Consider the following 12,787-nt stretch of genomic DNA (forward strand, 5'->3'; position numbering starts at 1 on the left):
TATAATAAGAAGAGATCATTCAATACAATTCATCTTAAATATCAATTGTTTGATCTAACCATTTCATCATAAAGTAAGTCAATTTTTAAAATACTCAAAATTGTCTAAAGTTAATCAATTATCCATTTTCATCATCAACCACATTGCTTGATCTTCAAATGGTACCCCATAAAAGCAACTGCTCTAGTAGAAGTTTCAACAAGAAAATCATATGTTTTCATCTCTGCACCAAATTCTAGAATCTTCTTTACTTCATTATACAACTCACGTGCTTGAGAGGTTTGAATATTACCTAATAAAATGAAACTACAAGTTCATCAAGACTCTCCTTGATTGATTTCAGATTTTTTACGTTTCAGACGAAGTAGAGGTTCTAGGAATCATTACATCTTGAGTGGGATAGTTTATAATATCTTCCACTTCTTTAGTACCATCTTCAAGGGAAATAAAACTATCTCACCAGTTTAATATGTTAGACCCCTTATCCCAATCCATTCACCTCTCTTTAGCATTAATACCACTAGACCCGGTTACACAATTTCAACGAGAATATGTAAGACATCATAGATCAAAATAAGCTTATATTGATAATATTTTGCATCTAGATGGCCCAACACATTTACACTAATAAAAAAAATTAGTGTACAAAAGTTAGTAAAGACATTAAAAAAATAATCTATATGAGCATACTTTTATGTAACTATGTCACACTAGTAAAACTACTTTAAACATCACCAAATCCATTATCACCATTATGATGGAGTTTTTGAAGTATATATAGCAAAATTCTTCTTCAATGTCTTCAGTCGTGTATATACATTCCAAGCTACAAAAAAATCCAAATTTTTATTACATAACTTTAAAAGCAACTGAATAAGCAGGGCTTATAAGCGTCCTATAAATTTTTGGCTTTTATTCATTTACTTTATTAGAGTTTTAATAAGACAATTGTCCATGTCTTAACTCTATATAATATTTTTTTATCTCATCCACTACTACATGGTGTCAAAGTCCTAGGCAAGAGTACTTCCCAGGAGGGAACCCATCCTAGAATTACTCTGGCCCAGGCTCGCTTAACTTCGGAGTTCTGAGTCAGATACCTAGCCAATACAACCCGAAAAGACTAACCATTTAAAGTGCGGAAAACCAAGTATCTAACTCAGAACACAAACTCTAAGAAGAGTGGACGGAACCACTCTGACACCCACCCCGCCCATTCTGGAGCCGCTTCTCACGGGATACGAACGCGGGTCGTGGCGTGCCTAGCTCTGATACCATGTAAAAGTCCTAGGCAAGAGTACTTCCCAGGAGGTCACCCATCCTAGAATTACTCTCGCCCAGACTCGCTTAACTACGAAGTTTTGAGTCAGATACCTAGCCAATACAACCCGAAAAGACTAATCATTTAAGGTGCTGAAAGCCAAGTATTTAACTCAGAACACAAACTCTAAGAAGAGTGGACAGAACCACTCTGACACCTGGTTTTCCTAAAAATTGTCAATATCAATTTTTCAAACTATTAGACACCAAAAGTCAAACACTTGAAATACGTACATACATGGAAATAAAAATTCCAATTCAATTAAAACTTAAAACATAAATATTGCAAGTCTAACTTAAGACATACATACTTCAAACATAAACAATTTTCAAGAAGATGTCTCATAATTATGCAATGACATAACATTCAAATAAGTTTTTTTCATTACATCTCATCATGCCATACTTTTAGCTATTTTTCCTTAATATTTTTACTTGTCGACATTCTTCAGATAAATTTGTAGTTTGAGTACACTTCTTCACCAATCTTACTAACCTCCTTAATAAGCTCTAAGTTTAGACCAACCCCCATATGATAATTGTGATTAATAGAATATTGCTAATGCAATATCCACATGGATTTTAATTGGATAATTAGGCCATGTCTTCAAATAGAAAATAATTTCTTTAATATGCTAAATATCCTTTCAATTGCATTTCATAACTAGGCATGTCTATGAACAAATATTCCTTTGAAATTTTCTGCACCATGAACTAAATAATCCTTAATGTGATAGTGTTTGCTTAAATGTGGTGCATGAAAGTCAGCTCTCAATATAAACCCCACATCCACTGGGTAAAATAATTAAGTTATTACAGTTAATTTAATAAATATTATTATTGTATTACTTAAAAATTACCTTTTAAGTACAATCAACTTGTCTATTTCTCTTATCAAAGCATTATTCAAAATCCATGATTCAAGATGCATACATTTTCCAACCTGCCAAAATATATGTAAACCTCATATCAAATGTGCATGCAACCAACATATTTTGTGTTGGATGCTCATTTCATCCTCGATACTTTGATGCATCTTCTATTGGAACTTTCACATGAATATGTGTTTCATTAATAGCTCCTACACAATCCCTAAAGTACGACCAAAACTTATTATTGTTTTTTATTTATGGGAAAACTTCTAATACATTAGGACGTTTGAAAAAAAAATATTTTCCAAGGGCATGATCGTGTGGATGACTTGATGAAAACGATGATTAATAGTATCTCCAAAATGAACTAAGTGGAATTTCATTAGATGATTCTTCCAATTAGAACCAACTATATACATGAACTTTAATACGTTTTCCTCTACACTATACAAAGTATCCTTAAGATGACTTGTTTCCCTTAAGATGTTAATAAATCTTCCAAATGCATCTACCCTCATGCGTAGTTTCTCTCAACGGTCTATGTCATTTGAACATGTAAGCCGCTTCATTAGTGCTCATCTACCGTTATTACTTCCCTCCAAGATCAGTTTGTCAACAAAGTTTTTATACCATATTATTGTACAACATTCAGCATATGCCACACTTGTACCTCCATAAACTGTAGCAGCCTTTCTTTTTATATTTATGTTATCTTTACTATTCATCCTTTAAGAAACTATAATTAATAAATGAAAGAACAAAATACGACCATGCATTAGAAGAAGGTACCTTGGAAACTGTAAGTGAAAATAAAATATCTTCCACTACAAAAAAAAAAATTGTATTATTTTCAGCCAACATAAGGTTTTTTTCCCGGGGAACAACTATGCTGCTTTATAATAGAATACTTTGTTATGCACTACTACGATACTATGTTAAACAACAAATAATAATTATGTTATTTTGTAGTGGAAAATTATGTTATGCATTGTCATAATCTAGTGTTAGAGAAAGCATCTCTCTTTTGTTCCTCTTGACCATCCAAAAAATCAAACAAAATAGAAGACGTTGTTCTTGTTGGGAGAGTCGCTTTAGCGTCGCAGACATCTGGAGATAGTTGTGACTTAGAAACAACAGACTTTCATCCCAAAGATTATGAATTGTGAATATTTGATTTATGAATTATGGATTTAGCATTATTTAGTATCTTTCTTTTTGAAAGTCGACGTCCCAACATAAAAAAAGTGAGGACATGCACCAATGAAACCATGTTCAAAGGGTATATCAAAGGACATGCACCAATGAAACCATGTTCACTGATTTGTTAGAGGATTGGATCCACAGGGTGCATGGTCTGTTTAAGGAAGGATTAGGTATCATATTCCATAGACTGTAGTAAGTTTATTTAACTGCCAATAACCCTTTCTATATTGTTTATTTAAAAGATAGAGAGTACAATAAGTTTGAAATCTCGTTTTAGTCATCATTTAAAGAAGGAACAGAGTATAAATTCTTAATTTAGTCTAAATGATGCTTCTGGGAGAGCTCGAAAACAGGATTAGGGGCTTGCCTGATTTAATACCTTGCTTTAAAAAATAATTTTATTTATGGTGAGAAATTAAATACAGAACTCTGCCTGTTGAATGTTGAAATATATCGAATAGACATCTACTGCCTATTTATATCTACGTTAAGCCGCACCGAATTGCAGCAAGGAGGGAAAATCATGTCTAGCTCTTATCCCCCCATCTTTCGTCAACTCAGCCCAACGGAGCAGTCTCTCGCCTTCGCTCCCTCCCCGCCGCAGTCTAACCAAGCGGCCATTGAAATCCCTCTGCTAGACTTGCAAAACTTGGAGAAAGAAACACTTGCTCTAGCTTGCAGAGAATGGGGCATCTTCCGTTTAATCAATCACGGGATCCCCACCACCCTTTCCGCCCAACTCCAGGACGATGCCCGGAATCTCTTCTCCTTACCGTTCGATTGTAAGCAAAGCACGTTCGAGTCGCCGGTCACCTATTTCTGGGGTACGCCCGCCCTCTCTCAAAGCGTCCAGAATCTCAATTGGGTCGAAGGCTTCCATGTTCCTCTCAAAGAGTTGCAGCAACGAAGTCTCACCGCTGGTGATGGAGATGGAGAGAAAGATCCTATCTTGCTGCGCTTCAGGTTCCTTCCTCTCTCTCGCCCTGTTCCAGTCAAAGACAGATGGCGCGCTCTGGGGCCCCATTTTTTTTTTTTGTCTGGGTCCCCTTGACGGAAACTCTGAAGTCTCCATTTTTCTGGATTCATCGCAGGTATGCGTTGGAGGAGTACGGAAAACACATGGAGCGGGTGGCGAGGGAGCTCTTTGAGGCCCTAGCGGAGAGCCTGGCGCTGGATCCTGCACGACGTCAGACCTACTTATCGGAATCCGACGGGATGCTGCGCATCTACCGGTACCCACGCTGCTCGGCGGCGGACAAAGTTCTGGGCATGGACGTCCACACGGACAGCTCCGTCATCTCCATTCTGAACCAGGACGGAGTAGGCGGTCTCCAGGTCTTCAAGGACGGAGGGTGCGTTGACGTCGCGCCCAGCGCCGACGCCCTCATCGTTAACCTTGGTGACATGATGCAGGTGCGCGGCACGCTTGCTCGCTCGCTCTTCCCACCTTGATTTGCCAATTTTTTAACCAGTTTCTCTATGATCGGATCCAGGCAATTAGCAGCGACGAGTACAAGAGCGCGGAGCACAGGGTGCTTGTGAACCAGAGGGAAGAGAGGATCTCGCTCTGTTACTTCGTGTTCCCTGAGGAGAAGGGCGTGATCGTCAGCTCCGCATACAAGCCGTTTACGTACACGGAATTCAGAGACAAGGTGCAGGAGGACATAAAGGCTACCGGTTTCAAGGTTGGACTGGAGCGCTTCAGAAAAATAGAGTAAAACGATAATCTTTTCACTTTTGCCTCTCCAAAGGGGGATCGAAGCAGCAGGTTCGCCGGTTCTGGAATCCCTGAACAGTTGTTTGTTTTGTCCAGGCTGTGCTCTCTGATACAATATTACTTCTTTTTGTTCTCTTCTGTACAGAAGACAAAATCCGCTCAAAATTTAACACATCAGCTCGTTCCAGCTTTCAACTGCTTCTGACAGAATTTTCTAAAAAAACACAAAAAAAGGAAAAACAATAATGTGGGACGACGACCCAAAGGCCATAAGACATGATCCATTGAACAAGTTTACCCTCTCTAATTAACTAGACCGGTCTTAATTTGAGATGCAGAAACGTAGCTCTTTCGGGATTGAGACAGCGCCGAATCCCTGGTCCAGAAAATTTCCAAACCAGAGCTATTATGATAAAGGAAAGCATGGCAGGCTGGATCGTGGACGAGTCTTATCCCTTATAAAAGAAGCTATAGCTTAGATTTGCTCCTGTGGAAGGGACAAGGAGTACGAGTCATCTTTTGAAGCTTCCATCCCTTACCATGGAAACACGCAGCGGAAATTACAGCGACACTGCAGTCTCCGACATGTTAAGATTGACAGGATCACGATAGGTCTTCGTACCCATGAAATCTCTCGTTAGGATCGGGTTTCCCGTAACGTGTGTCGAATCAATGAAAGATGCAATCTGTCTATCGGAAACCCACAGCCTTCGTTTTCGACTTGTAAATGCTCACATGCACACCTTAACCGGTCACTTCCTGCGACGTGGACACTTAAAATAATTCGATCCGTTGTTTGTATTAAATAATAGTTTTACATTAATTAATGAAAATAATTATGTTGATTTTATTAGTTAGAAAATAGGTTTTTTAAGTTGGCTAATTATTTTAGGATAAACCTTAAACCCAACTTCACATTGTATAAGTAAGAATAGTTATCCACACATAAGATCCCAAAGTGGAGTATTAAAAAATAGTTTCACATGGATCAATGAGAATAAATATGTTGAGTTTATTAGTTAGAAAAAATTTTTTTTAATATTACTAATCATTTTGGGATAGACATTGGATCCAACTTTACAACCTAAGCAACTGCTGAAGTAAACTCCCTAATGAAGAATGATTGTATCCAATTTCCCGGAAGGTTTCAGCTCATTTTTCTCTTGGTTGTCTATTTGATTGTTTGGTGCTGCAACTCCAATGGCGCAGCAAAGCATCTGGGTCCTCTTACATTGGCCTGTAGACGATCAGAGGGAAGGAATCGCCAGAAGATCTGGCGAACCCACCAAGAGAAGAGATGAGACTCCGGGCTCTTTCTCTTAGACGTTGCTAGAGATTTTCTTCCCGGGCAACACCACGAAGCTATGAGCTAACAGACTAGAGCGCAGTGACGATGGGTCCATTGGCTGGAGCCAGGATTTATGAGAGAAGGTCATTGTTCAGACGACTCAATTCCTCCGCCATTGAAATCCATATTATTCAGTACTGCGTATTTTCCGTTGAAGTGGTTCGTTAATAGGTGGTGGTCACAGATGAAACCATTGCCATCAACGAAAGATTCACTAGTCCAGCAGACTCTTACTTCCATCTCAGGGTTGTTATGGTTGGTCGATGAAACTTTGGATCTGGAATCTGACTGACTTTTCTGTAGAATTACCTATAATGCAAAAGATTATTATCATGGTAGATGAATATGCCATTCTATTCCATGTAATTAGAGCCCTTTAGGCTGTTTCTTGAGAGGAAAAAACTTTTGGTTAGTTGATAATCCATCTCCATTGCCGACGATCCCACGCTTTATTATATCTATCAAAATTTATCTTGCCGGGAGAAATTCCGCTGCTAAAAGTGATTTTTCTTGGAGGGTTAGTTAGGAAGACCTCAAAGGAGGTTGGGTAAGCCACATTGGTTTCAGATTCGGGGAAGACTACCTGCTAGTGGCAAGCAGAAAGGAGGGATTAAGAAGTGCGGGCACACCAACCCACAAACTTTCTTCCTCCTGGTTTCCGTTTCCCAGACAAACCTTCTTATCCTATTTCATACAAAGGTGTTTTTTTATACAGGAGATGTTTTCAAAATACAGGAGCATAAACGTTTCCAACCAGTTCTTCCTGTTCAAAATACAGGAGCGCTGCAAAACAGGAAGAACTAATGAAAGAAGAATCGGAGGTCCCATCCTATGTCCTAGTTCTCAGCCAGGACGATTTACAAGGGAAAGCCTACATTCAAAGCTTGTAGTCATAGCTCACGGACAACCGATTTGACATCGATAAGTCAATGAACAGTTTGAACTCCATTCTGTAATGAAACAGAGCTATTTCTGAAATAGTCTGGCTAGCTCCCCAGTCTCGGCCATGGAGGAAATTATGTCGCACCCACCAAGAAGCTCCCCCTTCACGAAAACCTGCGGGAAGGTGGGCCAGCTACTGTACTTCTTCAATGTCTCCCTCAGCCCCGCGTTATGCTCTTCGTCGAGCACGTCGACGGTCTCGAAATTCACCCCGTGGGTCTCCAGTATCCCCACCACTCGCTGCGAGAACCCACACTGCGGAGCACTTCTGGAGCCTTTGATAAATGCCACCACCTCGCTTTCTTTCACGAGCCGGTCGATGAGTTCCTCTAAGGGGACTGTCAGCTGGACATGGCGGCCGGGAGTCAGTCGAATGTCCGGCTTCTTTTGCGGTCGCTGCACCCAAGTGGTGTTGCCGGATTCGTTACCGAGTGGGATTTTTCCGGCCTCTTTTATGTATTCTTCCATCCATGATTTCCAGGCATTGGTCAGGGCCGTCCGGTCAGGGTCATCAACCACACCTACCTGGTCGAATTTGTAAACCTATCAACGGGAGAGGCTACTGTAAAACACCCACGTTACAATCCTCGGGATTGTCAAGCAACATATCACCATTTCGCAAAATCTCTCGCTATCTCAAGAGGGAAGGCCGAATTTAGGGCAAATTTTAAGGGAAACAAAAGTTCAAAAAGTGACAGAATTTTACCTTAACAGAACAGCATAGCTCCGGGAGTGATTTCTTGTGTGCAAGAACACTCGCAGCGATATTCCTCGACAGTCCCACAAATTGCAAATCCTCACTCTTATCGAAGACCGCGTACACGCCTGCTTGCATCGGGAACTTTCCTGTTAATTCGTCGGGTTCAGCTGGAACGGCGATGTGCTCCGATTCAGACAGCTTCTGGAGGGACGAGACGACAGAGAAACTGAAGGGTTTTTTCGTTCTGGATATGGAGTTGATCAAAGGGTAGAACCGGGCGTAGCTGAAATTGGAGGACAGTGGCCGGAGTCGAAGACGACTAACGGGTTTTTGAGAAGGGGTGCATATAGATGAGGCAGATGCGTGGATAACTGAGGGGTTGATTGCAGCCATCGATCGGAAATGGTGATTTTTCCACGACAAGGGTTTGGGGGTGAGGTATTGGGGTTTAACGCCGTGGAAGCCGATTTGAGTCGATAGATACTACGACGGTCCGACGAAACGAGGGGAGCGAGACGACCAAGCGGGGACCAGCGAGAAGCAACAAATTTATATGAATTTATTCCCCCTTCCAACCTCCATGACGACCTTACCGCAAATGTTAATTAGGTTTCCCAGTTTAACAGTAAGATCACTTTAGACCTCCCCCTCTTTTGTTTTTTTGTTCTCCCCCCTTCCCTCACACTCACTCTAGACCTCCCCTTCCATGGGCTACGATTGCGGTAGCGACACGTACAAGAAACTCAACTCATCTTCTTGACAATTTTCTGCCTCCGTATGAGAATCGAGTAGTTCAGAGGCAGGCTCTATAGTGGTCCAGTTCTGATTCTTCGCTAACTATGGCGAAACCAAATAGCCACTGCTTCATCTTCCTGGTTCTACTCTATCTAACCTTAGGCATCGTCCCTTCAAATAGAAGACCCCGAGCTGCAGACATGCAAGAACCAATGCCAGCAAACACAATAGTTCAATGAAACCCTTTGGCAACTAAACGAGCCTAGTACCTGTCAATGGAGCCATCAAAATGATATTTAGTACAAAAAATCCATTTGCAACCAACCAGATTTTGCGAGGGATCCGAGGGAACAAATTCCCATGTTCCATTCCAAACAAGAGTAGTATACTCATCAAACATAGCCTGACGCCATTCGAGATTGGTGAAAGCTTGAGTTACAGTTGTGGGTTCATAGTTAGCAAATGTTGGAACTTGGCTGTGAGGTTTAATTTTTGGATGGGTTTAGAAATAATAATACGAGGGGGGGGGGAGGAGGGATGAAGTAGATAGGGATGATGGGTGCGGGTTAGTCGAAGTGGGATTGTGGGTTGGAGGGAGGAGTGGTGATGGAGAGGGCAGAGGAGGGGGATCGTGAACAGGGCTGGTCGGGGGCACAAGAATCGAAGTTGCAAATGATGTGTCAGTAGCCGGGAGGGACATAGAGGAATACTAGTGAGAGAGTGTGTCAGATGAGGGGCGGTCAAAATGAGAAAGAAGTGAAGTGAAGGAGAAAATAGACTCAACGAATTTAGCATGACGTGATACATATAGACGAGATGTAGTAGGATCAAGATATAGATATGCACTTTGAGTAGTAGAATACCCTAAGAAAACACACGGAGAGGAATGAGGAGTGAGTTTGTGAGAAGAGTATGGCCGGAGTCACGGATAGCAAACACAACCAAAACTGTGTAGTTTAGAATAATTAGGAGGATTGCCAAAAAAATTGGCATAAGGTGAAAGAAGACTTAGTGTGAGTGTTGGAAGCCGGTTGATGAGATAGACAGTAATAGATAAAACATATGACCAGTAAGAGAGAAGTATAGAGGCATACGAAAGAAGCAACAAACCTTTTCTACAATGTGACGATGTCGTCGTTCAGAATACCCATTGTGTTCAGGTGTATGAGGAGGAGACGTAAGATGAAAGATACCATTGGACGCCAAAAAAGAAGACATTGCTTTGTATTCCCCCCTATTATCAGAGTAGAGTGTTTTAATTCATTTATCAAAGAAATTTTCAACTATAGATTTAAATCAGATAAAGGTATCAAGTACGTGTGATTTTTGTTTGAGAGGATAAAACCAAATATATTTTGTAAAATGATCCACAAAAATGACATAATACATGAAATTATCAATAGAATAAATTGGAGAAGTCCAGGCATCCGAAAATATAATATTAGAAGGGAAAGAAGAGACAAGTGTGGAGTGGAAAAAAGGTAATTTGTGACTCTTATTGCACTAACAAGAATTACAAGTAAAATTAAAATTTAGAGGATGAGACAAGTCTAATTGAAAAGTGGACAAAATTAAAAGTAATTAATCAATCAAATGCATACTTTAATTATATTTTGTTTCCCGGAATAATAAATATGAAGTTTAATATAGTAATAAAATTGAACAAAAATAATAAATAAATACATATACAACTTTATTAATAACCTAAAAGAAAGATTATTCAAATAACGAGTTCGTGTCTTTAATATTAAAATCATCAAGTTACAAGTTTAGTACATATGAACAACACATGTTCAAAAGTAATAAGATACAACCATCATTTATCGTTCCACATGGAAGTCGATATGGCATCTCGAAATTATGCGGCTCTTGTGGATTCTAATACACTTTACCTCCGAATGCATGTTACTTGGCTACCCACATCCTTAAGACCATCGCAATCGTCACTGTCTGTATCATCCATTGCACCTAATTGGACCGCATCACCTCCTCCACTGCGCTCGCCACCTGAATCATCATCTTCATTTTCAAATATATCATCATAATCCTTTCCACGTATATAATTGTGCAATATGCAGCAAACATGTACAATTTTCACTGGATCTTAAAAGAAAATGGAGGAGTGCCTTTTAACATTTGAAATCAAGCTTTTAAAGCACCAAAAGTTCGTTTAATAATATTTCGTAAAAGATGAGTGTTTTCGGTTGAAAAAGGGGGGGAGACTTTACAGACTGCAACAACTTTGGGACAGCAAAGGTCATCACTATCCTCAAGCAGAACACTAACACCAACCAAAACTACTTCCTAAACCCTTCAAGCAAAAGTCTGTCACATTGTCCTCCTTAACTAAGCTATTCTTAAAAGCATATTGATGCCCCAAAAGATCTGGTGTTGAGCTACAAGAGGTCATCAAGGTGGGGAATCTCATTAATAATATCTGATGAGGATAAAAGAGACAAAACTCCTTTGGATATGGAGCCAAGTGACTCTGGGACAGAAAAACCAAATACAACCTTGCAAAATAACAGCACCAGCTAGGAGTAGTTTCTGGTCTCTCCAAGGAAAAGGTCCATTACATTGTTCACTGTAAGTAAAGCCACTCTTAAAGTATGGCACTATCTCTTAGGAATTCATGGCAGTAACAACCATCTATGTGACTAGAAAATGATTGGCAAATATGTTAGACAATATGTCAAGAGGTTTTAGATGATAGATTCGCATACTGGCCGAGTATTTTACACAATTCAGATCCAGGAACAAAAATCATCGAGCACAGGTCCAACGTTTCTGCAATTGTTGTTGCTAGAATATATAAATGTTCCCACATAAAGGACCCATACAATAGAAGAGGAATTCGAGAACAATATAATGAGCTGCTAAAGTGCAGCAAAATGTAATGCCACTAACCAGCTTTAATTTCATAAACAAAGTTTCATCTTGTATTAGAACTACTAAACCTGATTCCTCAGTGGGTAAGTGCCCACTAAATCAAAAAGCATCCTCAATTTCCTAACAAGTATAACAAATCCTTTTAAGAATTATGAGATTTGAAAAGAAAAAAAAACATAGAGAGAAGTAGCGGAAACCTGCACAGAGCTTTCATTTCATCCCGCCAACCACATTCAATGAGCCTTTCCCTTAAAAGCTCCTTCAGTTTGTCCTTTTCTCCACTTTCAATTAACTAATAGAACCAAGCAAATAAGATGCAGAAATCACTAAGTTTAGCAAGGGAAACAAAACACATTTGTGGTACTTATTATTTGATTCAACAAGTAAATGGAAATTGCTAGTCCAGAAATTAAGACATCTCATAGTTGGACAAGGAAGAATGCTTTATATATCTTCCTTTTTTATTATTTCAAAAAAAAATTATTAACTCAAGGTATACAACATTGTTCGTGAAAGACAACCCATGACCTTTGACAGAACCTGAATCCTTCAATCTTAGCCATGAACTGATGATCAGCGATACAAATGAGTGCTGCCTCATAAACTTAGTTTAACTATTCTTGAAGGCAAAAGGTCCATAAGTAGGACAATTACCACATGAATCAATAACTCATAAATCTCGGGACTAGGAATGCAGAAATACCAGCTATCAAAAGTTTAATCATCTTGCATTTTGGAAAAGGGGATTATCAGAGCAGGTTGGTCCCGAGTTCGAGTCCCGCTCCCACCAAATTTTGTCCCAGGTATTTCTGGTGAATTTGTCCTGGATTTTTCCAGGAGTTTGTCCCGAATTTTTCCAGTGAATTGTCCACGGGTTTTCCTGTGCGGGGGAGTGTTGGAATTTGTGTTTGTATCGACCGGGTCAGTCTTTGTATAAGATCAGTGGGGTTGCTTTCCTAAAAGGGTACGAGCCTTTTAGCGCATTGGTTTCAACATGGCATCAGAGCGATCAATCCTCATTCTCTGATTATCTCCGGACGACGGACCTCCACTCATCCCTT

The 12,787-nt window shown here is 39.8% G+C and overlaps 2 protein-coding genes across 3 annotated transcripts; one reads left to right on the forward strand and one right to left on the reverse strand.

Annotated features, from left to right (window-relative positions):
- Nucleotides 1–3,898: 3,898 nt before the first annotated feature.
- LOC137943253 (gibberellin 2-beta-dioxygenase 8) lies at nucleotides 3,899–5,133 on the forward strand. Its single transcript, XM_068788950.1, has 3 exons — nucleotides 3,899–4,358; nucleotides 4,487–4,808; nucleotides 4,889–5,133. The coding sequence occupies exons 1-3, from the start codon at nucleotides 3,919–3,921 to the stop codon at nucleotides 5,111–5,113; spliced, it is 987 nt and encodes a 328-aa protein (XP_068645051.1). The 5' UTR covers nucleotides 3,899–3,918; the 3' UTR covers nucleotides 5,114–5,133.
- A 1,998-nt stretch (nucleotides 5,134–7,131) lies between these two features.
- On the reverse strand, nucleotides 7,132–8,721 carry LOC137942441 (bifunctional monothiol glutaredoxin-S16, chloroplastic). Of its 2 annotated transcripts, none has more exons than XM_068788081.1 (2): nucleotides 8,109–8,721; nucleotides 7,132–7,927 (listed from the first exon to the last, which is right to left on the reverse strand). In XM_068788081.1, the coding sequence occupies exons 1-2, from the start codon at nucleotides 8,493–8,495 to the stop codon at nucleotides 7,427–7,429; spliced, it is 888 nt and encodes a 295-aa protein (XP_068644182.1). In that variant the 5' UTR covers nucleotides 8,496–8,721; the 3' UTR covers nucleotides 7,132–7,426. The 2 variants fall into 2 exon arrangements, with proteins under 2 accessions (XP_068644182.1, XP_068644181.1); XM_068788080.1 differs by having other exon boundaries at nucleotides 7,132–7,945.
- Nucleotides 8,722–12,787: the final 4,066 nt, after the last annotated feature.

This window comes from Aristolochia californica, unplaced genomic scaffold (assembly GCF_029961685.1).
Source record: "Aristolochia californica isolate CCGP_79_NKW_82.1479 unplaced genomic scaffold, dmAriCali1.0.hap1 SCAF_10, whole genome shotgun sequence".
Lineage (NCBI taxonomy): Eukaryota > Viridiplantae > Streptophyta > Magnoliopsida > Piperales > Aristolochiaceae > Aristolochia > Aristolochia californica.